This window comes from Somniosus microcephalus, chromosome 9 (genome assembly GCF_052327205.1).
Source record: "Somniosus microcephalus isolate GS21.2 chromosome 9, FLI_Smic_1.0, whole genome shotgun sequence".
Classification (NCBI taxonomy): domain Eukaryota; kingdom Metazoa; phylum Chordata; class Chondrichthyes; order Squaliformes; family Somniosidae; genus Somniosus; species Somniosus microcephalus.
Window position 1 is genome coordinate 65307511 of NC_140995.1, and position 26994 is coordinate 65334504.

The following is a 26994-nucleotide window of genomic DNA, read 5'->3' on the forward strand; positions in this document are numbered from 1 at the left end:
CACCATTCCCACACTAGAATGGGGATCACTCCAGTTAGTAATACACAGAGTGGGTTTGTGAGGGTGTAAAAGTAACAGTCAATATTGAACAAAACACAGATTGGCATTGGAAATCCACACAGTGACTTCACATCTATTGCCACAGGAAATGAGGAAATCAATGATGCTAAAATAACAGAAAAAAGCAGGTCGAACTGCAAGAACAAAGTCTGGATGTTTTAATAGTACAGGAGAAACTTTGTTGTTCGGGCATTCCTTGTACAGTATGTGGAAGTGGGCAACATCCCCTGTCACACCATTGCAAACCAAAATCCTAAAGGAACATTGTTCCTTACGACAAAGATCCTCTCTGGAGTTTTACTTTCTTGGCATCTCAGGATGTGGGTGTCACTGGCAAGTCCGACATTTATTGCCCATCCCCAGTTGCCTTTGAAAAGGTGGTATTGAACCGCCGCAGTCCGTGTGGTGAAGGTACTCCCACAGTGCTGTTAGGGAGGGAGTTCCAGGATTTTGACCCAGTGACGATGAAGGAACGCTGATATATGTGCAAGTCAGGATGGTTAGTGACTTGGAGGCGATGGTGTTCCCATGCGCCTGCTGCCTCGTCACTTAAAGCACTAAAGAGAGTGAGAGGGTGGTATTGGTAGAGCGTCGAGAAATGTTCCGTGCAGCGCTGCCGGAGTCACAGGCTCCTTCCTTCCCTTAAAGAGAAGGGCCAATGCTCTTAAAGGCAAGGCTGGGGATGAGTCGGCGACAGCACCCGCGATCTAAGAGAGTGCAGGGCTGATCAATGAAACAATGAAAAATTTAAAAAACAGCAAAGGTGTGAGAATTTTTTTTTGGCCTATCTAGGAATGTATTGAAGGAAGTGTTATTCTTGGAATACTAATCTCGATTGTTAGCATCCTGTTGATACTGTTCCAAAGTATTTAGAGGCTGTCACTAAATGAATGCAATTTATAACTTGAGCAGTTCACATTATAGCCAGTTACATGTCGAAGGTACGGTTGTGAGAATAACCCAGGGCCTGTTTTGTAACTGCAGGGTGAAGATGTCAGCATGGGCATTTGGATGGCTGCAGTTGGACCTCAGCGGCATCAGGTGACTAAATTATATTCAACATTTCCAATGTTTTCTCTTTTGAGAATATAAAGAGTTTGGCTGTGTGTAGGGAGTTTATTGCATTGCTGATTTAGGAGTCTAAGACTAATTTTCACAGTAATTATGGCTTTGCAGTTTAGCAATGAACTATTTATTACGTAGAATGTACAGCACAGAAACAGGCCATTTGGCTTAAACAGGTCGTTGCTGGTGTTTATGCTCCTCACGAGCCTCCTCACACCCCTCTTCATCTAATCCCATGAACATATTCTTCTATTCCGTGCTCCCTCATGTGTTTATCTAGCTTCCCCTTAAGTGCATCTATGCTATTTGCCACAACCACTCCCTGTAGTAGCAAGTTCTACATTCTAACCACTCTCTGGGTAAAGAAGTTTCTCCTGAATTCCCTAATAGATTTTAGTGATTTTATGGCCCCGAGTTTTGGACTCCCCCACAAGTGTGTCTTTCTTTTTCATAGAATAGCCTTTCAACACCTGCTCTTTCCTGTGACTTACCATTGGCATACTCTTCTCCTTGAATGTATTGTAAGTAATTGTAGCTTAAAGAGGAGCATACACTTTGTTCTGAAATGTCACCCTTTTCTCCCCTGCCTACAAGGATGCTCGTTGGCTGTGTGAGAAGAGGTGTCTCCCAGGTGCTCTCTCGTCCCCCCAGTATTCTCCGGGGGAGCTGCTTGAGCTGTGGAAGAACAAGGAACAGTGCGGAAACCCCTGTTACTGTCAAAAGTGAGGATCGCCAGTGCGTTCTCGGCCAGTCAGGACAAATAGCAAAGATCCTTTGGCTCAGGTGCTGTTGGTTTTGAGCGTGGACACTGCTCTGTGTTTCACTTGTATGGCTGTGGTCCGTCTATTATCAGAGGATGAGGAATCAGTATTGACGGACCAGATAGCAGTTGGAATGAAATGATTGCGGCCAAAGAGGACCTACCTATAAATTCCCAGCTCCACTCAGCCCTATGGGCTTTTACCTGTTACCGATCTTACTTGATCCAGGCTGGTTGGGAGCTGGCACTGCTCCACCAGTGCCATTGGCTGCACACGACTTTCCTGTGCGTAGCAACGGAAGAAGTTAACAGAAGATAGTTTTGATTATTAAACAAATGTTAGCAAACCTTCCTATTTTTGTATTTCTAAGAATAAAAGTACTCTAATCCTTTCCTCTGCCTTTGTCCCCCCGTCATTTAATGTAGAGTGAAGAAAGAAAACTAACCGTGGGAGCAGGTAATAAATAATGACAGGAGAGGGATGGGGTGAAAAACATCTTAAACAAGAAGTGTAGGGAATTGGGTAGGGGAGTAGGGATAGTGGGAATGTACTCCCAATTGACAGGATGTGACTAGTGGTGTCCCCCAGGGATCTGTACTGGGCCCTCAGCTTTTCAATGTATCCATCAATGACTTAAATGAAAGAATAGAGAGCCATATATCAAAGTTTGCTGACAACATTAAGATAGGTGGCACAGTAAATAGTGTAGATGGGAGCAGAAAGTTGCAAAGGGACATTGATAGATTAGGTGAGTGGGCAAAACTGTGGCAAATGGGAGTTCAATGTGGGGAAGTGGTGAAAAAGGCACCAGGATCTCAACTCAAGCAAAACTCCCAGGAGATAATTGGTGAGCCAGGCTCGCCGAGTGTTGTGTACAGTTCTGGGCACCACCTTGAAGGGCAGCTGACCCATAATGAAAGGGTGAGGGGACTGGGGATGTTTACATGGAGGGGGGCAGCTTAGAAGTGATTTTGAGATACTTAAAATCTTCAGGGAAGAGAGAAGTTCAATATTAACACAAACAATCTTGGAGATAAGGGAGGAAGAATTCAAGCTTAGACAAGAAAAAGTGCCTACACAATTAAGCTCTAACCTCTTTTCAGTAGGTGGTGAATGGGTGTTATAATCTACCCAGCAATGGGTGGGGCAGAGGCTGTTATACATTTCAAGTGTATTTTTTGGTAGGCAGGGTGGTGTGAGGTTTGGGAGTGGGCCAAAGGGTGATAATATTCTTTTGCAACCCAGCAAATACAGACTAGGGATTGAATGTGTTGTGGTCTGTTTGGCTCAGTACAAAATCTTCTGCTCTGGGCCAGCTTGTTGGCAGAAGATCACCTAGCTATTTGAAATGGAACGTCTATTCATGAGGTGGAACTTGTTCCTGCTGAAGGTGTAGCCCACACTGTTCCACTCCTGTCAGAGTGCTATACTTCTGGTGGCATCCATACCACATCAGCCTTGGCTCCTTCCATAAGGGGTGACCTTCCCTTGCTCATGTGTGCCCTTATTAAACTGGTGGTATCTGACCAGACTTGCTATGGACTAATTTCCTTGAAGACCAAGGCCAATCGCATTGCTCTAGCTATTATACAAGTACGTGCAATCACTCAACCTGCACACGGGTAGTTTTACATTTACGCATTTTGTCTTGTCCTGTCCGAGATGGACACTTTGTAAAAACTAGTCCTCGCTACAATGCAAACCATGTTACAGTTCCAGAACAGAAATTGTACACCTTGTGAAAGATCCATGTTATTAAAGGTTGTTTTAGTTCAGCTAATGAGAAAAGAAAACACCTGATTGCATCTAAAACCTTTTATTATAGAGTGAGAGGAACGGAATTTGCATTAGTTCATCGTACAGATATTTACCAATGTCAAATGTAATTAGAACTCTGGTAACCCACAACATTCTACATACAACACTTTAAAGGTGTGCAAGTCTCTGAGAAGTTTGTTGAGAAAGCTTTACAAGGGGAGTAATATTCTACACATTTCAAGATGCTATAAACCCTGGAGGGTGATAAAATAAAATAGGCAGAGTCTGGAGAGAGGAGAAAAAGTCAACGTTTCTGGTCTAACCCTTCATCAGAAATCTATTGCAGGTTCAGTCACTAAACTAACTTGGAGTTAAGGCCATGCCCGATTAATTTCGAGGCTGTGAGCCTATGGTACAGGTACAAAAGGAGTAGGAGGATCAGATTTATATTGCTACTCAGCGCAGGCTATGTTGACATGAGCGGCGTCACAAAGCCCCGAAGTGCAAATGTTTTCTGGGTTTTTTTGCTCTTTCAAATATCTGCATGTCTCTCCAAACCGATGAGGATTGTGAATCGTAGGAGAGCTCAGCCTTTGGTGATGCATTGGACGTTGCTGAAGTGTTCTAGGAGCAAGAGGAGCTCTAACCAACAGCTCAAGCAAACCTCAACACTCTCACTTCAGTGCAGCCCCTCAATGGTTAACTATTCAAACAGTCTCTCACCAAGGCTAGAATTGGATTGCGTGGTGATGTTAGGAAGTACAGATATATAGATGTTAAAAAATCTGTATTACCAGTCTGTTTCATTAACTGTCAAAACTATGTAGGATATATGCAATGTAAAAGGGTTAAATACCTACTTACAGTTCATGGTGGGGACAACCTTAAACTCAGTTGTGAGTTATAACTAAGTGCTTCCTAAACAGTTGAAACTTTCTTACAGTGCTCCATTGAGATTCATTTTACACAGGATTTATAATGTCTCTCCCCCCAGTGATGTGTAGAATATTATTCTCCTTCTAAAGCTTTATCACACCCTCAACTCACCCCACCTCTCCACACACACTATAGCTGGGAGGGCTGGCCACTTTCAGCACTCGCCCGCTCCACAGCCACCACCAATACGGTTCCATTTTGGCTACCACAAGGTTCACATTGTGGGGGATGGGAGATCTCTCAGGGGCGAGGGCTTTCAGCCAAGAATCATCCAAACTCACCTGTAGAAGGTAGCTGAACTTAAAATGCTTGTTAAGCTTCTGAATGAGAGTCCAATGCAGTAACATTAAGGCCAAATGCCTACAACCACCAAAAGACACTGAACCTTTCAGCTCACTTCAAATTATTACCGGTTCAGAACCACTACTGTACAAAGAACAAACATTGTTTGTGAATGAGGTTAACCACTCAAAGTCTGCATTAGGATTTTGGGCAAACACTAGGTGCCATCACTAAACAGAACATGTTAATTTAGAACTGTGTTATAAACTGCACCTTCAGACCTGTTTATCATGTAAAGAAACTACACTGAGCTTCTGTTTTTTTACTAAAAACAATTAAATAAAAAGCCAAGAGTTTTGATGCAGGTGCAAATTATAATGTGGACTTTGTAACATTCGCATCACATTCTGTAGCTTCAAGGCTGGCACAGAAAGAAATCACTGTTCGCCAGCAAGTAACTAACCAGCATTGTCTGAAGTACAGGCGTAAAGGAGTGCTGCCCCAAAGCTGCATGTACCTTACATTGATCACATGCACCTGCAACAGAGTGCTGGGATGGTGCTGCAAACTCTCTCCACTCCAGGCTCCAAGTCGTGCGTCCTTTCTATATAATGTGCTAGTTACGTACAGCTACCATCGCACTAATATACAGTCTCCGCTCTCTATCGAGTAGAATGAAAGAGGCTTCAGGTCATTATCCATGTCTATTTCCATGTCCATCTAAAAAAAGAAATAAAAAGATCAGTTCTACTGTACGCCTGTCACTTGGAGCAGAGCACACGCAGATTTCCAATTAAAGGATGAAAAACAAATTTCTCCTCACTGAATAAGTTCTCATCGGGGTTTCAGTTTGTTTTCTCAACAATAAATCCGCTCTACACTGCTGCATCACTGTAAATATCTATAATGCTCAAAAGTGGGGTGTAAAAAACATTTTATCTCATTATTACAAAGTGTTGCTTCAGTTATTCTTCTGGCTGAGGGAGGCAAACTCATGAAACTGGCTGCTACCAGAGGCACGGTGGCACAGTGAGTTCTCTCTGCCCAATGATCGCTCCTGTCTTCACCTGCACAAGACACCTTCTAGAGGGCAACGGTGAGATGGGAACGATGTGGCACAGTGCATTAGTGTAACACCTCACAATACTGCACCGTGCGTTAGTGTAACACCTCAATACTGCAGTGTGTTAGTGTAACACCTCACAATACTGCAGTGTTAGTGTAACACCGCACAATACTGCAGTGTGTTAGTGTAACACCGCACAATACTGCAGTGTGTTAGTGTAACACCTCACAATACTGCAGTGTGTTAGTATAACACCTCACAATACTGCACCGTTAGTGTAACATCTCACAATACTGCAGTGTTAGTGCAACACCGCACAATACTGCAGTGTGCTAGTGTAACACCTCACAATACTGCACCATGTGTTAGTGTAACACCTTAATACTGCAGTGTGTTAGTATAACACCTCACAATACTGCACCGTGTTAGTGTAACACCTCACAATACAGCACCGTGTTAGTGTAACACCTCACAATACTGCAGTGCATTAGTGTAACACCTCAATACTGCACCGTGTTAGTGTAACACCTCAATACTGCAGTGCGTTAGTGTAACACCTCACAATACTGCACCGTTAGTGTAACACCTCACAATACTGCAGTGCGTTAGTGTAACACCTCACAATACTGCAGTGCGTTGGTGTAACACCTCACAATACTGCAGTGCGTTAGTGTAACACCTCACAATACTGCAGTGCGTTAGTGTAACACCTCACAATACTGCACCGTGTGTTAGTGTAACACCTCACAATACTGCACCGTGTTAGTGGAACACCTCACAATACTGCAGTGCATTAGTGTAACACCTCAATACTGCACCGTGTTAGTGTAACACCTCACAATACTGCACCGTGTGTTAGTGTAACACCTCACAATACTGCACTGTGTTAGTGTAACACCTCACAATACTGCACCATGCGTTAGTGTAACACCTCACAATACTGCACCGTGTGTTAGTGTAACACCTCACAATACTGCACCATGCGTTAGTGTAACACCTCAATACTGCACCGTGTTAGTGTAACACCTCAATACTGCACCATGCGTTAGTGTAACACCTCACAATACAGCACCGTGTTAGTGTAACACCTCACAATACTGCAGTGCATTAGTGTAACACCTCAATACTGCACCGTGTTAGTGTAACACCTCACAATACTGCAGTGCGTTAGTGTAACACCTCAATACTGCACCGTGTTAGTGTAACACCTCACAATACTGCAGTGCGTTAGTGTAACACCTCACAATACTGCACCGTGTTAGTGTAACACCTCACAATACTGCAGTGCGTTAGTGTAACACCTCACAATACTGCAGTGCGTTAGTGTAACACCTCACAATACTGCAGTGCGTTAGTGTAACACCTCACAATACTGCAGTGCGTTAGTGTAACACCTCACAATACTGCACCGTGTGTTAGTGTAACACCTCACAATACTGCACCGTGTTAGTGTAACACCTCACAATACTGCAGTGCATTAGTGTAACACCTCAATACTGCACCGTGTTAGTGTAACACCTCACAATACTGCACCATGCGTTAGTGTAACACCTCACAATACTGCACCGTGTGTTAGTGTAACACCTCACAATACTGCACCATGCGTTAGTGTAACACCTCAATACTGCACCGTGTTAGTGTAACACCTCACAATACTGCACCATGCGTTAGTGTAACACCTCACAATACAGCACCGTGTGTTAGTGTAACACCTCACAATACTGCACCGTGTGTTAGTGTAACACCTCACAATACTGCACCATGCGTTGGTGTAACACCTCACAATACTGCACCGTGTGTTAGTGTAACACCTCACAATACTGCACCGTGTGTTAGTGTAACACCTCACAATACTGCACTGTGTGTTAGTGTAACACCTCACAATACTGCACTGTGTTAGTGTAACACCTCACAATACTGCAGAGCGACCCTTTTACAATGAGGAACTTGACTCAAGGTCGCCTATCTGTAGCATGTCTCAGACTGTCCACAGTTCAAACCGTACGGGGTAAAAAATGGATGATAGCGAATTCAATGGGGTTTGAGAGGGGCGGCTGATTCGCTAGCGCCTGCATTTGCGCTGCCACCCATGTCAAATTTCACCCGATAGGTCACAGCTTTAGAATTCTCCCTGAACTCCTACTCACTTCCAAATCCAGGCTGTAAGGACTGGAAGACTTTGAAAAGACGTACATCTCTCTTACTTGTGGTGCCAAGTCCTAGTTTGGAGCGTCAGACACCGATTCCACTCGCCTTGCAAAAAATTATTACGTTACACATTTCTTTTTCATCTTTGCCAACTTTCCTCTGTCCCTTCCTGAGGGTACAGAGTCCTTGCTGGGGTACAGTTTTGGGGGGTGCATGGCGGGATTGGTTGCCCTCTTAAACCCCATTGAGGCAGCCGTTATGCATCAGCCTCGATGGTATGTGATCGGAGGCTGGAACCTTCTCAGACATTCCCTTCCCTAACCTGGTGTGGCTGAGATCCTGTCAACTAACTTTTTTTTGTTACTAATCTTACTCCACAGAACTGATCTCAGTTGAAACGTATAAAATTCTTAAGGGGCTTTACAGGGTAGATGCTGGGAGGCTGTTTCCCCTGGCTGGGGTGTCTAGAACCAGGGGTCACAGTTGCAGAATAAGGGGTCGGCCATTTAGGACTGAGATGAGGAGAAATTTCTTCACTCAAGAGGTTGTGAATCTTTGGAATTCTCTACCCCAGAGAGCTGTGGATGCTCCGTTATTGAGTATATTCAAGACAGAGATCAATAGATTTTTGGACACTAAGGGAATCAAGGGATATGGGGATCGGGTGGGAAAGTGGAGTTGAGCTAGATCAGCCATGATCTTATTGAAACATAGAAGATAGGAGCAGGAGTAGACCATTCGGCCCCTCGAGCCTGCTCCACCATTCGACGAGATCATGGCTGATCATCCAAATTCAGTACCCTGTCCCTGCTTTCTCCCCATAGCCCTTGATCCCTTTAGCCTTAAGAAATATATCCAACTCCTTCTTGAATATATTTAATGAATTGGCCTCTACTGCCTTCTGTGGTAGAGAATTCCACAGGTTCACCACTCTCTGGGTGAAGAAATTCCTCCTCATTTCTGTCCTAAATGGCCTACCCCTTATCGTTAGACTGTGACCCCTGGTTCTGGACTCCCCGACCATCAGGAACATCCTTCCTGCATCTAGTCTGTCCAGCCCTGTCAGAATTTTATAAGTTTCAATGAGATCCCCTCTCACTCTTCTAAACTCCAGCGAGTATAAGCCCAATCGACCCAATCTCTCCTCATACGTCATTCCTGCCATCCCAGGTATCAGCCTGGTGAATCTTCGCTGAACTCCTTCCATGGCAAGAACATCCTTCCCCAGATAAGGCGACCAAAACTGCACACAATACTCAAGGTGTGGTCTCACCAAGGCCCTGTACAACTGCAGCAAGACATCCTTGTTCCTGTACTCAAACCCTCTAGCTACGAAGGCCAACATACCATTTGCCTTTTTAACCGCCTGCTGCACCTGCATGCTTACCTTCAGCGACTGGTGCACAAGGACACCCAGGTCTCATTACACTTCCCCTTCTCCCAATCTATTGCCATTCAGATAATAATCTGCCTTCCTGTTTTTGACACCAAAATGGATAACCTCGCATTTATCCAGCGAGGAGAGGCCCGACCAGAGCATCGGACCTGTGAGGGAGCAGTGACCGGCGGCAGTTTAAAAGCGGCAGCTGATTCAGCGAGGCGAGGCATACCAATTCAACAGCAGGGGAGAGAGGTAAAAAGTAATCCAAGTGTGACGTCACCAGGAAGCAGGTAAGTGATTGGTTGGTGAGTATTTCTTTCTCCTTTTCATTACAAGCTTAAATTCTGCGGTTTATATTTTCTTGGGTCTCTGTGGTGTAGTGGGGACAGTTGGTAAATAAGCGCCCTAGAGTATATCTTTAACTCGTGGTATTGAATTAATTTAAATTAATTAAAGGGATAAGTCATGCCAGGAGAGCCCAGCCCCGTGTTATGCTCCTCTTGCTCTATGTGGGAATTTAGGGACGCTGCCAGTGTCCCTGACAACCACGTGTGCCAGAAATGCATCCAGCTGCAGCTACTAACGGGCCATATTGAGGCGCTGTAGCTGCGGATGGATGGGTTGTGGAGCATTCACGATGCTGAGAGGGTCGTTGATTACACGTTTGATGAGTTGGTCACGCCGCAGGGTAGGGCTGCACAGGCAGAAGGGAAATGGGTGACCACCAGGCGGAGCAATAGAAGCAGGCAGGTAGTGCAGGGGAACCCTGTGGCCATCCCCCTTTCAAACAGGTATACCAATTTGGATACTGTTGAGGGGGATGACTCACCAGGGGAAGGCAGCAGCAGCCAACTTCCTGGCACCAGGGGTGCTTCTGCTGCTCAGGAAGGGAGGAAAAAGAGTGGGAGAGCAATAGTGGTAGGGGATTCTATTGTAAGGGGAACAGATAGGCGTTTCTGTGGCCATAGACGTGACTCCAGGATGGTTTGTTGCCTCCCTGGTGCCAGGGTCAAGGATGTCACTGAACGGCTGCAGGGCATTCTGAAGGGGGAGGGTGAACAGGCAGAGGTCGTGGTTCACATTGGGACCAACGACATAGGTGGGAAGCGGGATGAGGTCCTGCAGCAAGAATTTAGGGAGCTAGGTAGCAGATTAAAGAGTAGGACCTCAAAGGTTGTAATCTCTGGATTAGTCCCGGTGCCACGTGCTAGTGAGTATAGGAATAGGAGGATAGAACAGATGAATGTGTGGCTAAAGAGTTGGTGCAGGAGGGAGGGCTTTAGTTTCCTGGATCACTGGGCCTGCTTCTGGGGAAGGTGGGACTTGTACAAGTCGGACGGGTTGCACCTGAACCAGAGCGGGACAAATATCCTTGCGGGGAGGTTTGCTAGCACTGTTCGGGGGGGGGGTTTAAACTAAAATGGCAGGGGGTTGGGAACCTGAGCAGGGAGACAGAGGAAAGGAAAACAGGGATAAAAGCAAAAGATAGGAAGGAGAAAAAACAAAAGTGGCAGTCAGAGAAATCAACGGTTTAAATCAAACGTGGCCACAGTAAATAATAATTCTAATAGGTCTAAGAGCGTTAAAAAAACAAGCCTGAAGGCTGTATGTCTTAATGCGAGGAGCATTTGTAATAGGTGGATGAATTGGCTGCGCAAATAGAGGTAAACGAATATGATTTGGTTGGGATTACGGAAACGTGGCTCAAGGATGGCCAAGACTGGGAACTCAACATCCAGGGGTATTTGATATTCAGGAAAGATAGGCAAAAAGGAAAGGGAGGTGGGGTAGCATTACTGGTTAAAGAAGGGATTAATACAATTGCAATAAAGGATATTAGCTCTGATGATGTGGAATCTGTATGGGTAGAATTGAGAAACACTAAGGGGAAAAAAACATTAGTGGGAGTGGTATATAGACCTCCCAACAGTAAGGCGGAGGTTGGGGATGGCATTAAAAGGGAAATTAAAGAAGCGTGCAATAAGGGCACAGCAGTCATCATGGGTGACTTTAATCTACATATAGATTAGGCCAACCAAATTAGTAACAATACTGTGGAGGAGGAATTCCTGGAGTGTTTACGGGGTGGTTTCCTGGACCAATATGTCGAGGAACCAACCAGAGATCAGGCCATCTTAGACTGGGTATTATGTAATTAGAAAGGATTAATTAGCAATCTTGTTGTACGAGGCCCCTTGGGTCGGAGCGATCATAATATGATAGAATTCTTCATTAAGATGGAGAATGAAGTAGTTGACTCAGAGACTAGGGTCCTCAATTTAAATAAAGGAAACTACGATGGTCTGAGGAGCGAGTTGGGTAGGATTGATTGGGGAATGGCACTCAAAGGGTTGACGGTGGATAGGCAATGGCAAACATTCAAAGACCGAATGGATGAGCTACAGAAATTGTTCATCCCAGTTTGGCATAAAAATAAAACAAAAAAGGTGACTCAACCATGGCTAACAAGGGAAATTAGGGATAGCATAAGATCCAAGGAGAGGACATATAAATTGGCTAGAAAAAGCAATAATCCTGAGGATTGGGAGCAGTTTAGGAGTCAACAAAGGAGGACAAAGGGATTAATTAAGAAAGGGAAAATAGAATGAGAGTAAGCTTGCAGGGAACATAAAAACTGACTGTAAAAGCTTTTATAGATATGTGAAGAGAAAAAGATTGGTGAAGTCAAGCGTAGGTCCCTTACAGTCAGAATCAGGGGAATTTATAATGGGAAACAAGGAAATGACAGACCAACTAAATACATACTTTGGTTCTGTCTTCACAAAGGAGGACACAAATAACCTCCCAGAGATGCCAGGGAACATAGGGTCTGATGAAAGGGAGGAACTGAAAGAAATCAGTATTTGTAGGGAAATGGTGTTAGGAAAATTGATGGGACTGAAGGCCGATAAATCCCCAGGGCCTGATAATCTACATCCCAGGGTACTTAAGGAAGTGGCCCTAGAGATAGTAGATGCATTGCTGGTCGTCTTCCAGAACTCGATAGACTCTGGAACGGTACCCATGGATTGGAGGGTAGCTAATGTTACCCCACTATTCAAAAAAGGTGGTAGAGAAAAAGCGGGGAATTATAGACCGGTAAGCCTGACATCGGTAGTGGGGAAAATGCTAGAGTCCATTATAAAAGATGTAATAGCAGAGCACTTGGAAAGCAGTGACAGGATCGGACAAAGTCAACATGGATTTACAAAAGGTAAATCATGCTTGACTAATCTACTGGAATTTTTTGAGGATGTAACTGGTAAAATAGATAAGGGAGAACCAGTGGATGTGGTGTATTTGGACTTTCAGAAGACTTTCGATAAGGTCCCACATAAGAGATTAGCGTGCAAAATTAAGGCACATGGGATTGGGGGCAAGGTATTGACTTGGATAGAGAACTGGTTGGCGGACAGACAGCGAAGAGTTGGAATAAATGGGTCGTTTTCCGAGTGGCAGGCAGTGACTAGTGGGGTACCGCCAAGGATTGGTCCAAGAACCCCAGCTGTTCACAATATATATTAATGATCTGGACGAGGGAATTGGATGTAGTATCTCCAAATTTGCAGACGACACAAAGCTGGGTGGGAGGGTAAGCTGTGAGGAGGATGTCGTGAAACTCCAGTATGATTTGGACAGGTTGGGTGATTGGGCAGAAACATGGCAAGTGCACGATAATGTGGATAAATGTGAGGTTATCCACTTTGGTGGCAAAAACAGGAAGGCAGATTATTATTTGAATGGCAATAGATTGGGAGAAGGGGAAGTGCAGAGAGATCTGGGTGTTATTGTGCACCAGTCGCTGAAGGTAAGCATGCAGGTGCAGCAGGCGGTTAAGAAGGCAAATGGTATGTTGGCCTTCGTAGCAAGAGGGTTCGAGTACAGGAACAAGGATGTCTTGCTACAGTTGTACAGGGCCTTGGTGAGACCGCACCTTGAGTATTGTGTGCAGTTTTGGTCACCTTACCTGAGGAAGGACGTTCTTGCCATGGAGGGAGTGCAGCGAAGATTCACCAGGCTGATACCTGGGATGGCAGGAATGACGTATGAGGAGAGATTGTGTCGATTGGGCTTATACTCACTGGAGTTTAGAAGATTGAGCGGGGATCTCATCGAAACCTATAAAATTCTGTCAGGTCTGGACAGACTAGATGCAGGAAGGATGTTTCGGATGGCCGGGGAGTCCAGAACCAGAGGTCATAGTCTAAGGATAAGGGGTAAGCCATTTAGGACTGAAATGAGGAGGAATTTCTTCACCCAGAGAGTGGTGAACCTGTGGAATTCTCTGCCACAGAGGGCGGTGGAAGCCAGTTCATTAAATATATTCAAGAAAGAGTTGGATATATTTCTTGAGGCTAAAGGGATCAAGGGATATGGGGAGAAGGCAGGGACAGGGTACTGAATTTGGATGATCAGCCATGATCTCATTGAATGGCGGAGCAGGCTCGAGGGGCCGAATGGCCTACTCCTGCTTCTATCTTCTATGTTTCTATGTTATATTGCATCTGCCATGCTTCTGCCCAATCACCCAACCTGTCCAAATCATCCTGGAGTTTCTCGGCATCCTCCTCACAGCACACACGCCCACCCAGCTTTGTGTCGTCTGCAAACTTGGAGATATTACATCTAGTTCCCTTGTCTAGATCATTAATATATATCCCTGCGGTACCCCACTAGTCACTGCTTGCCATTCGGAAAAAGACCCGTTTATTCCAACTCTGCTTTCTGTCTACCAACCAGTTGTCTATCCAAGTCAATACCATGCCCCCAATCCCATGTGCCTTAACTTTACACGCTAATCTCTTATGCGGGACCTTATTGAAAGCCTTTTGAAAGTCCGAATACACCACATCCACTGGTTCTCCCTTATCTATTTTACATCCTCAAAAAATTCCAGTAGATTAGTCAAGCATGATTTACCTTTTGTAAATCCATGTTGACTTTGTCCGATCCTGTCACTGCTTTCCAAGTGCTCTGCTATTACATCTTTTATAATGGACTCTAGCATTTTCCCCACTACCGATGTCAGGCTTACCGGTCTGTAATTCCCCATTTTCTCTCTACCACCTTTTTTGAATAATGGGGTGACATTAGCTACCCTCCAATCCATGGGTAATGTTCCAGATTCCATCGAATGTTGGAAGATGATCAGCAATGCATCTACTATTTCTAGGGCCACTTCCTTAAGTACCCTAGGATGTAGATTATCAGGCCCTGAGGATTTATCGGCCTTCAATCCCGTCAATTTCCCTAACACCATTTCCCTACAAATACTGATTTCTCTACAAATACTGATTTCTTTCAGTTCCTCCCTTTCATCAGACCCTATGTTCCCCGACATCTCTGGGAGGTTATTTGTGTCCTCCTTTGTGAAGACAGAACCAAAATATGTATTTAATTGGTCTTCCATTTCTTTGTTCCCCATTATAAATTCCCCTGATTCTGACTGCAAGGGAACTACGCTTGACTTCACCAATCTTTTTCTCTTCACATATCTATAAAAGCTTTTACAGTCAGTTTTTATGTTCCCTGCAAGCTTACTCTCATATTCTATTTTCCCCTTCTTAATTAATCCCTTTGTTGAATCCTAAGCTGCTCCCAATCCTCAGGTTTACTGCTTTTTCTGGCCAATTTATATGTCCTCTCCTTGGATCTTATGCTATCCCTAATTTCCCTTGTTAGCCACGGTTGAGTCACCTTTTTTGTTTTATTGTTATGCCAAACTGGGATGAACAAATTCTGTAGTTCATCCATGCGAACTTTGAATGTTTGCCATTGCCTATCCACCGTCAACCTTTTGAGTGACATTCCCCAATCAATCCTACCCAACTCGCGCCTCATACCATCGTAGTTTCCTTTATTTAAATTCAGGACCCTAGTCTCTGAGTCAACTACTTCACTCTCCATCTTAATGAAGAATTCTATCATATTATGATCGCTCCGACCCAAGGGGCCTCGTACAACAAGATTGCTAATTAATCCTCTCATTACATAATACCCTGTCTAAGATGGCCTGATCTCGGGTTGGTTCCTCGACATATTGGTCCAGGAAACCATCCCGTAAACACTCCAGGAATTCCTCCTCCACAGTATTGTTACTAATTTGGTTAGCCCAATCTATATGTAGATTAAAGTCACCCATGATGACTGCTGTGCCCTTATTGCACGCTTCTCTAATTTCCCTTTTAATGCCATCCCCAACCTCCCCATTACTGTTCGGAGGTCTATATACCACTCCCACTAACGTTTTCTGCCCCTTGGTATTTCTCACTTCTACCCATACAGATTCCACATCATCAGAGCTAATATCCTTCCTTACAATTGTGTTAATCCCCTCTTAAACCAGCAATGCTACCCCACCTCCCTTTCCTTTTTGCCTATCTTTCCTGAATATTGAATACCCTTGGATGTTGAGTTCCTAGCCTTGGCCACCCTGGAACCATGTTTCCGTAATCCCAATCAAATCACATTCGTTTACCTCTATTTGCGCAGCTAATTCATCCACCTTACTGAATGGCGGAGCAGGCTCGAGGGGCCAAATGGCCTACTCCTATTTCTTATGTTCTTAACTCAGCACAACTCGGGGATCAAATTGGAGACTTCCCTACTCTCGGATGGCTCAGTTACTCAAGGGCTTAAAGGCATTCTTCGGAGGGACTTTTCTTTTGTTACTATTCTTACTCCACGGAGGATGAATTTTAAGCATGAGATTCTCTGCAAAATCTGATTTAAGGTGCTTTCCCTTCAGTCAGTTCAAACCCTTCCTTCCCAGAATGAAACATCTTACAAACAATGGGCCTCTGTGGGCTATTGGGCTGCATTTAAAGTCCTCCAACACAGGTCAAGACAAGTTAGAACTGTTATAAATATCCTTGACTGTTATTAACTCACGGATCTTTCATTAAGACGTTTGTCGGAATGCCCAGCACTATTGCACCATCTGCCTTGAGTCGAAGAGTTTTTAACACCTCTTCAGGCAGTTTTTCTTCCTCACTGTCAGTCCTGCATGTGCAAAGATTGTTTTCTGTACATTTCTACACAAGATTGTTGTAAAATAATATAGAATGAAAAGGACATCTACTTCCCAATAATGTTGGAGTCGACAACAATTCTAAATGGTTGCACTTGTGATTTCAGTACAAGAATCCCACAGTATGTGTGTGTGTGTGTCTGCACTAACTCCTCCTTTACAAAACTCAATTCTGCACTATCACATGGCTAAAAGAACCGAGCAAAGTTTGGGGACACTTTAGTAAGGAATGCCTCACCTTTGAGCTGATGTACGTTAATTTTAGTTCGGCACCCGGAACTTTGAGCAGTCGATGGAGCAGCCCTCTGACTTTCTGAATGGTCATGGAGTCTACATTAGCCGGTGAAACACACAGTTCACTTTATTAGCAACAGGTTTCAAGACTTCCAGTCAACAAAAACAACTTGTATTTATATAGCGCCTTTAATGTAGTAAAACATCCCAAGGCGTTTCACAGGAGCGTTCCCAGACAAGATGTGACACCGAGCCGCATAAACAGATATTAGGACAGATAAAGTCGGTTTTAAGGAGCGTCTTAAAAAGGAGGAGAGAGGGGTTTAAGGAGGGAATTCCAGAGTTCAGGGTCCAGGCAGCTGAAGACACAGCCGCCAATGGTGGAACAATGAAAATCAGGAACGCATAAGAGGCCAGAGTTGGAGGAGCGCAGAGATCTCAGAGGGTTGTAGCAGGTTACAGAGATAGGGAGGGATTTCTTTCTAATTTCGTTATAAAACATGCAAAGTGGCTGCCCCCCCCGCCTCAATACTGTAATGAGGGTACAGTGCAGATGACAAACCGATTCCTTACCTGGCAGCTTCTTCTCCAACAGTTTCTGAGCTGGGTTGTCTGGGCATCTGATGGTCAAAGCTGTTGAGACAAATTCATTGACAATTTTCTTGGGGTTACTTCATCACTCACTTCATCTACTCCGTCCCTGAGGCTGTGCTGGGTGTGTGAAAGGAGTGAGTTGACACAATGCTTTCCCTTCAGTCAGTTCGAACCCTTCCTTCCCAGAACTAAACAATCTCAGACCTGTGTGAACTATTTGGGTGCATTTACAGTCCTGTGACACAGACCACAACTGCCCAGGCTACCAGTGCCTTCAGTGCAGCAAAGGTGAATAACTAAGAACACTCAGCATCGTCTCAAAGTGCGACAAGTTGATTCTAAGTTTGCGTGTGTAAGGAAGAGCAGAGTGTTTTACATCGAATGTACAGCACAGAAACAGGCCATTCGGCCCAACTGCTCTGTGCGGTGTTTATGCTCTGCTCGAGCCTGCTCCGCATCTAACCCTACCAACACAGCCTTCTATTCTTTTCTCCCTCATGTACTTGTCTAGCTTCCCCTTAAATACATCGATGCTATTTGCCTCAAACCAGTCCCTGTGGTAGCGAGTTCCACATTCTAACCACTCTCTGGGTAAAGAAGTTTCTCCTGAATTCCCTATTGGATTTATTAGTGACTATCTTATATTTATGGCCCCTAGTTTTGGACTCCCCACAAGTGGAAACATCTTCTCTACATCTACCCTATCAAACCCTTTCATAATCTTAAAGATCTCTATCAGGTCACCCCTCAGTATTCGCTTTTCTAGAAAAAAGCACCCCAGCCTGTTCATCCTTTCCTGATAGGTATAATCTCTCAGTTCTGGTATCATCCTTGTGAATCTTTTTTGCATCTTTTCCAGTGATTCTATATCCTTTTATATAGAGACCAGAACTGTGCACTATACGCCAAGTGTGGCCCAACCAAGGTTTGTTACATGCGTTACATAACTTCTCTGCTTTTCAATTTTATTCTTCTAGAAATGAACCCGTGTGCTAGGTTTGCTTTTTTATGGCCTTATTAACCTGCGTCGCTACTTTAATGATTTGTGTATCTGTACCCCAAGATCCCTCTGCTCTTCTACCCCATTTAGACTCTTATTTTCCAAGCAGTATGTGGTCTCCTTATTCTTCCTGCAAAAATGCACCACCTCACACTTCAACACATTCCCAATGTAATACAGAAGGAACCATTCATTTTATAATGGACAAGCTTTCTGGAACAGTTTAAATCTCAGTTCCGCCGAGCTCGTTCTCACCCAATAGCTGATCCTTCAGGGCAAAGAGCTTTCGCTGCTCCATCTCGAAATCTTCAGGAGCACCATACTCTGCACAGGGAAATGAAAGAAAACGTCGTACAACTGTCATCCTCACTTCAAAGCTAAACAGTAACGATCAGCCCAGTTTCAAACAGAAATTATTTATGATCATTTGCATTCTTTGTGCTGAAGCAAAAGTTTGCTTAGGCCGGTGAATTTAGTCGGCTCTGTCCCATTCTCTGAGCAGTTCAGGGGTGTGGGGCAAGTGCAAAACAAAGTGAGTATTGACACCACTGTGTGCCAGCCAATCAGTAGGAGGCGGGGCGGGGCGGGGCGTACAGCAGGACTCACAGCAAACAAACAGTCTATTTATTCAGCAAACAGAGTCTATTTAAAGAGAGTCTCTGAACTACAGCAAACAGAACTCATGACCAAAACTACAGCAGAGTTTGTGTGTAGAAAGAGGAAGAGTTTCCCAAAGCTCCAAATGCAACATAGGAACAGGAGGAGGCCATTCAGCCCCTCGAGCCTGTTCTGCCATTCAATTAGGTCACAGCTGATCTGTATCTTAGCTCCATCTACCTGCCTTGGTTCCATATCCCTCAATACCCTTGCCCAACAAAAATCCATCAATCTCATGTTTTGAAATTTTCAACTGAACCCCCAGCCTCAACAGCTTTTTGGGAGATCAGTGACTAATCACAAGTGACACTAGTTGGTTAAATGCAATCATGGAAGGGGATAGAGGGACCCGACACGTGAGAAGTACATTATCTAACCATTTACTCACTGTCAATGAGTACTTGATATCTAGGATGCTCAGCACAAAATTCCTTATTAGGCCTGTTTTTCTTTGGATCTCGGTGCCCTCCAGCCTTCAGCCAGTCCTTCCCGAACCTCTTGCGATAATCTAGTTCCGCGCCGCTCCTCTCATTAGCCGAAATCTACACCAACATTCGAACGTTAGCAAAGCAACAGAGAATCCTATTGCATAAGGAGCGACAGCAAAACGTGCACCTAATGGACCACATGCATTGAACGGTTAATTGGAGGTGCTTCGCTGGTCACTGAACTGGAACAGTCGTTCCAACAGTGACTGCAGACAACATGCAACAACCAGAGATCAAATGGCTCAATCTACGTCGATGGGAAATGGAGTGATCTCCAAGAGGAGCGTGTAGGGGACAGGGGAAGGGGTCTGTCCCAGCTGAACATTAGATGTGGAATTGAGAGCAGAGGTTTTTTTGTAGTGAATTGTGCAGCCCCTCCCCCTCCCACATCTGGGATTAATCCAGTGTGGTCTTTCCCTCTCAGACAGATGTTGGGAAGGCACAATAAAAGGAAGCTTTAATTGGTCAGAACTGAGAGAACATTTTATCGAATGTCCTCAGCTCATCTGCTATGGAAACCCTCATCTATGCCTTTGTTACCTCTAGACTTGACTATTCCAATGCACTCCTGGCCGGCCTCCCACATTCTACCCTATGTAAACTTGAGCTCATCCAAAACTCTGCTGCCCGTGTCCTAACTCGCACCAAGTTCCGTTCACCCATCACCCCTGTGCTCACTGACCTACATTGCCTCCCAGTCCGGCAACACCTTGAATTTAAAAATTCTCATCCTTGTTTTCAGATACCTCCATGGCCTCGCCCCTCCCCATCTCTAACCTCCTCTAGACCAACAACCCTCCGAGATCTCTGTGCTCCTCCAGTTCTGGTCTCTTGCGCACGCCTGATTTTAATCGCTCCACCATTGGTGGCTATGCCTTCAGCTGCCAAGGCCCTAAGCTCTGGTTTTCCCTCCCTAAACCTCTCTTTCCTCCTTTAAGATGCTCCTTAAAACCTACCTCTTGGTTATCTATGATAATATCCCCTTATGTGGCTTGTGTCAAATTTTGTTTGATAATGTTGCTGTGAAGCGCCCTGGGGCGTTTTACTGTTAAAGGCAAGTTGTTGTATTTACCCACAAAACTCCAAAATAAATTAAGTTGGTTCTGCTCTCTGAGAGGCACTAAACTACACAGGGTCAATAAGGCTGGCCCACGGCCTCAAAGAAAACCCAGTGCGTGCTTGCAACAAGGTGCCATCTCATGTAAGGATGGAAGTGTGAGGGGGACAGCTTTGAGAACAGGATGTCAAATGGACAGGAGACCTGATGAGACAAGACTATATAAAATAGGGCGATGTGGAGCAGCCAGAGAGGATGGCGGTGGTTGGTAGAGAATGGGGTGGGGGCGACTGGGGACAGGGGACCTAGGAAACAAAACTGAAGGACCAATAAAAGACTGATTGACAAGGGCAAAGGTGCTTTAAGAACCCTCGCATCACAACAATACACATTTTTTCAGCTCAACTGGTATAATCTGGACTTCAGATACCAATAAATCACACAGAAAGATTTGGCAATTGCATATAAAAATACTACAGCTGGCTGAGGTTGAAGGGGCCCCAAAATGTTTGGACACACAGGGCCATACAAAAGTGCAATACATGCCCTTAGGCCTCAATCCCACAATCTTATCACAGAATCATTTGGCCCATCGTGCCTGTGCTGTGTCTTTGGTAGAGCTAACCAATTAGTCCCACTTCCCTGCTCTTTCCTCATAGCCCTGTAAATGTTTTCCCTTCAAGTATTTATCCAATTCCCTTTTGAAAGTTATTATTGAATCTGCTTGCACCACCCTTGCAGGCAGTGCATTCCAGGTCACAACAACTCGCTGTGTAAAAAAATGTTTTTCCATGTCGCCTCTGGTTCTTTTGCCAGACACCTTAAATCTGTGTCCTCTGGTTACCGACCCTCCTGCTAGTGGAAACAGTTTCTCCTTATTTACTCTATCAAAACTATTCATGATTTTGAACACCTCTATCAAATCTCCTCTTAACCTTCTCTGCTCTATGGAGAACAACCCCAACTTCTCCAGTCTTGCCATATAACTGAAGTCCTTCATCCCTGGTACCATTCTGGTAAATCTCCTCTGCACCCTCTCCAAAGCCTTGACATCCTTCCTAAAGTGTGGTGCGTAGGCTGAAACACAATACTCCAGTTGAGGCCTAATCAGTGTTTTATAAAGGTTTAGCGTAACTCCCTTGCTTTTGTACTCTATGCCTCTATTAATAAAGCCAAGGATCCCATATGCCTTTTTAACAGCCTTCTCAACTTGTTCTGCCACCTTCAAAGATTTGTATACATACCCCCATTATAGGCCACAGGATTGTGTGTGGGGAACAGCTGTATGCTAGGGTACAAGTGCGGCTATCAATTAATGCAAGATCAAGGTCCCAGGTTAGATTAATGACACATCTGATCTAGGGAAACCTCACATTAAGTAGGCTTTAAAAAACGAGGAACACACTGCAGGCAGAACAGCATTAACCAAGTTACCTTCAGAATAATAAATATCGTCTGTCGCTTTCAAATTTCCTTCCACGTACAGAACACTAGAAATTGTCAACAATGAATATTCGAAAATAAAATCACACAGGAATGTTGGTATTTAAACATAGCCTATGTACTCCAAGGGTTAACAGTCAGTATGAAATTCAAACCCTGCTTGTTGGGACTATCCTTTTCAATAAGCCCCAAAGGAATCGACACAGGCTGGGGCTCTTTTCTCTAGAAGAGAGAAGGCTGATAGAGCTCTCTAAAATTATGAAGGGGTTTGATAGAGTAGAAGTGGAAAACATGTTTCCACTTGCGGGGAAGACCAAAACTAGAGGCCATGAATATAAGATAGTCAGTAATAAATCCAGTAGGGAATTCAGAAGAAACCTCTTAAGAATGTAGAACTCTCCACGACAAGAAGTGGTTGAGGCGAATAGCATAGATGTATTTAAGGGGAAGCTAGATAATTATGAGGGGAAAGGAATAGAAGGATATGTTGTTAGGGGGAGATGATGTAGGGTGGCAGGAGGCTCGGGTGGAGCATAAACACCAGCATAGACCAGTTGGGTCGAATGGCCTGCTTCTGTGAGGTACATTCTACGTAAAGACACTTACATCCGTTCTGTTTAATACGTTCAGATATCCTAGCTTTGCGATGATGAACTGCCGCACAGTTTTTACATTCTTCTCAGACTCCACGATTGCATAGTCACTAAATTTCAGCTGTTCCAAGCTCTGTAACTTGTTTAACTCATTCACGGATGAAAACTTGAGAATACAAAGAAAGAGAGCTTTAAGTCGTTATATTTTCCTTTAACAAGACACTATGTACAACAGTTCAGAATGTTATAGCCTTCTGGCAAAAATAAAAAGACGTTCCCTGAGCATGATTTGTGATGGAACAGATTATTGATGAAGTTCTCTCAGTTACTCGAAGGATACTGTGTTCACTGGCTAAGATATACTCTGTAGCTGTAAGGTGTAGCATGTTGTGAATAGTACCTTCTAAATACAGCAGAAAATAAATTATTGGTTACATCATCAGTGAGAATAAAAGCGTAGCATCTGTGTTAGGGGGAGGGGTGGAGATTTTGGGCTGAAAGGAACATTTAAGTTACACAGTGATGGAGAAGAGGGCTGGAGTGAATGGAATAGACACTGGTCACATTCGGGATCTGCACGATGTGGCGTGAATGGGAGTTGATGTATTGTTTATAACTTACATGAGAGAAAACAGCTGGTATCAAGGGGAGATCAGGTGACATCATAAATGATTCCCTCCCCTCAGGTACTATTCCCACCCTCCCCTTACAAAACCGCTGTTGTCGCCCCTCCTCCTGAAAAAAAAACCACCCTCTGCCCCAGGCTTCAGAGAGAGCAGGGCCTGAGAAGATAAATATTAATGAAGATATTTAACACAAGGAAAAACAATTGTACAATAGTGTGTAATATTTTAGATCTTTATTTTGTGAGAAACTTTTAGTCTTGGATATGAGTTGGCGAGAAAGAAATATGGCAGACAAAAGATTTTTTGAGAAAAGACTGACGGAATTCAGGAGAAACTTCTTTACTCAGAGTGGTTAGAACATGGAACTCACTGCCACAGGGAGTGGTTGATGCATTTAAGGAGAAGCTAGATAAACACATGAAGGAGAAATGAATAGAAGGATATGCTAATAGGGCCAGATGACATAGGGAGGGAGGAGGCTTGTGTAGATCATAAACACCGGCAGAGACCAGTTGGGCCGAATGGCCTGTTTCTGTGCTGTAAATGCTATGTGCTAAGAGTTAATTTGTTCAGTTTGTTTATTGTGAGTTGTCAAAGGTAGAGTTTGAGCGAATGAAACAGTGAGATACCAGGGTGTGGCACAGGAAGTAAGCTACCTTAGGGACAGGATGTACACTCTATCACACTGCTTGTATCACTAGCAATGGCTCCGGACACTGCTAGAAGGACAGGAACACGATACTATGTGCTGCTAAATTTATTATTCTGCTGCTATATTGTACCTGTGTGTTCTCCTTTTAAATCTACACAATGTAATTGTGTGACATTCTTGAAATGAATGGTGGGGTTAATTAGAGGTGAGGCTGTAGTTCAGAATGATGGCTGTTTGAGGGGCGGTCCAGTAAGAAGATGCAGTCATTCTGGCTCTGCTATTTAAGTGTGATGCAGATGTTTGTATCAGACAGTGTCTGGAGTGTTAACATACTGGCCTAGAAATTCGGTTGAGGCGCCAAGTTCGCCTGGGCGCTGATTTTTGCGCAGCGTTCGGAGTAATACCGATCGCCAGAAATTCAGTTTCAGCGCCCCTAGAGGGAGATGGGGGGGGAAAGAGGCCTGCAACAGCGCGATTCCTGATCGCGAGTGCCGTCAAAAGAGCCCGGCACCGAGGAGAAGTGCCGGGCTCTCGGGAAACAGCCGGCAATGCCGTTGGGGGGGGGGGGGGGGGGGGGGGGCGGCGGGGGGTTCAGGAGGCCGGGGACGGAGGTGCTGGCAGGCGGCCGCCGAAAAAAGCGATCGCCCCACACCTCCACCTTAACTTGCGCCACTGCCGGCACAGCAGGGCCCCGTGAACCGGGCGCGGGAGGCGCGGCCAGTGGCGCTACAGCCACTGACTGCCCTCTTTAGGCGCTAACAGGTGGCGCTACATACCCAATTTCTCCCCCACTATGTTTAATGTAAGATAAATAGATGATTAGATAACAAAACACATTAATTTCTGGTTCTTACCTTCACAGCTCCAGGTAACATGAGGCCGCCTCAATGACCAAGTGTAAAACAAGCCACCCCTCCATAAACCATATGTAAAACACCAGATGTGGAATAAAAATCTCTTAAATGTTGTGTTTTAACTAGCAGTGCTATAACAATAACAACTTGCATTGATATTTCCTAAACCTCTTCGTCTCTCTCTCCTCCTTTAAGACGCTCCTTAAAACCTACCTCTTTGACCAAGCTTTTGGTCACCTGCCCTAATAGCTCCTTCTTTAGCTCGGTGTCAAATTTTGTTTGATAACGCTTTTGTGAAGCGCCCTGGGACGTTTTACTATATTAGAAGCGCTGTATAAATGCAAGATGTTGTTGTTGTAGTGCTATAAGGAACACAAATACTCTCTACAAAAACAAAATACCGCAGATGCTGGAAATCTGAAATAAAAAACAGAAAATGCTGGAAATACTCAGGTCAGGCAGCATCAGCAAAGAGAGAAACAGAGTTAACTCCCACAGCTACCTGGACTACACTTCCTCCCACCCCACTTCCTGTAAGGACTCTATTCCATTCTCCCAGTTTCTCCACTGCATCTGTTCTGACGATGCCACCTTCCATACTAGTGCTTCCGACATGTCTTCCCTTTTCCTCAACCGAGAATTCCCCTCTACTGTGGTTGACACGGCCCTTCACCGTGTCTGTTCTATTTCCCGCACTTCTGCCCTCACCCCTTCCCCTCCCTCCCAGAACCACGATAGGGTTCCCCCTTGTCCTCACCTTTCACCCCACCAGCCTCCACATTCAACGGATCATCCTCCGCCATTTCCACCACCTCCAGCGTGATCCCACCACCAAACGCATCTTCCCCTCACCTCACCTCCCCTCCCCTTTCAGCATTCCGAAGGGACCGCGCCCTGCGCGACACCCTGGTCCACTCTTCTATCACCCCCAACACCCCTTCCCCTTCGGCCGGCACCTCCCCGTGCAAGCGCAGGAGATGCAACACATGCCCTTTTACCTCCTCCCTTCCCACTGTCCAGGGCCCCAAACACCCCTTCCAGGTGAAACAGCGATTTACTTGTACTTCTTGCAATTTAGTATACTGTATTCGCTGCTCACAATGCAGTCTGCTCTACATTGGGGAGACCAAATGCAGATTGGGTGACCGCTTTGCGGAACACCTCCGTTCAGTCCGTAAGGATGACCCCGAGCTTCCGGTCGCCTGTCACTTTAATTCTCCGCTCCACTCCCACCTCTCCGTCCTCGGCCTCTTACACTGTTCCAACGAAGCTCAGTGTAAGCTTGAGGAGCAGCACCTCATCTTTCGATTAGGTACTTTACAGTCTTCTGGACTCAACATCGAGTTCAACAATTTCAGACCATAACCTGTGCCCCTACCTTTTTTAAATTATTTTTCTCACATGGCAGCTGTCAATCATTCTGCCATTGCCATTTACACTTCATCTAGTCATCTTTTGTTTCTTAACTTGTCCCATTACCATCTCCTTTTGCCTTGCACCATCATCCCTTTTGTCTCTTAATCTCTCCTGCCTTCCATCCTATCACAGACCTTCCCTTTTGTTCTTTCCTCCCCTCCCCCCTTTCCCTGCCCCTACACTTGCTTAAAATCCTGTTCCATCTCCAACTTTTCCAGTTCTGACGAAGGGTCATTGACCTGAAACGTTAACTCTGTTTCTTTCTCCACAGATGCTGCCTGATCTGCTGAGTATTTCCAGCATTTTGTTTTTATTACAAACATACTCTTAACTGATTTAATTGAGATTTCTTAAGTGTATCAATGAAATCATTAAGATTTAGCCTTGTTTTAGCAGGATAGCTAAAAATGAGTATTCAGGATATTAACGTGAGTGCATTTCACCGAATTCCAGGAGTCACAACCTGTGCTGTATGCATACAGCTTGCTTCTATCTTCAGGTAGCTGAAAGCATTAGTTGACAGGACTGAAAAACAGACAGTGATCCCATCAGGAAATAGCTGCAGTCTACTGCAGAACCTTCTGGAAGATTTGATTGGCAGGTCTGGGATTAGCCCAGAGTGGTCTGCTGAGCAGCCTGGTGCAATGTGAAGACAGGTCCAGACTGAACCAAGTGGTGGAGGGAAGGGAGAGGTCAACTTCAGTAAATTAGAACAGCTTTCGGGTCTGATTTAATACAACCCCCCCACCCCCCGTTAAGTTGTACAGTCCCTGAATGACCATTTCTATGAGGCAGAAACAGTGTGTAAGTAGCAATGACAGGTATTAAGTACTCAGGGAAAGCTATTATTAAGCTGACAAACAATGCCTTAGAGGAATAAATCACTTCAAGTA

General features: G+C 44.8%; 2 protein-coding genes across 12 annotated transcripts in view; one reads left to right on the top strand and one right to left on the bottom strand.

The window, feature by feature from the left end:
- Positions 1–2278, top strand: part of b3galnt2 (beta-1,3-N-acetylgalactosaminyltransferase 2) — a 72438-nt gene extending 70160 nt beyond the window's left edge. For all 5 annotated transcript variants that reach the window (XM_085996707.1, XM_085996705.1, XM_085996706.1 and 2 more), the window contains 2 exons: positions 1045–1101; positions 1720–2278. In XM_085996707.1, coding sequence (XP_085852833.1) covers positions 1045–1101; positions 1720–1851 — 189 coding nt within the window. In that variant the 3' untranslated portion in view covers positions 1852–2278. The remainder of the gene's footprint in view (positions 1–1044; positions 1102–1719) is intronic.
- tbce (tubulin folding cofactor E) overlaps positions 1–26994 on the bottom strand; it is a 69040-nt gene that overhangs the window by 8984 nt on the left and 33062 nt on the right. For 4 of the 7 annotated variants that reach the window (XM_085996703.1, XM_085996704.1, XM_085996702.1 and 1 more), the window contains 6 exons: positions 22567–22719; positions 19361–19514; positions 18571–18639; positions 17295–17354; positions 16726–16817; positions 5380–5582 (listed from right to left, as the gene is read on the bottom strand). In XM_085996703.1, coding sequence (XP_085852829.1) covers positions 5493–5582; positions 16726–16817; positions 17295–17354; positions 18571–18639; positions 19361–19514; positions 22567–22719 — 618 coding nt within the window. In that variant the 3' untranslated portion in view covers positions 5380–5492. Of the gene's footprint in view, positions 1–1616; positions 5583–16725; positions 16818–17294; positions 17355–18570; positions 18640–19360; positions 19515–22566; positions 22720–26994 lie in introns of all 7 variants that reach the window. The other 3 variants (XM_085996699.1, XM_085996701.1, XM_085996700.1) reach the window with 3 other exon arrangements.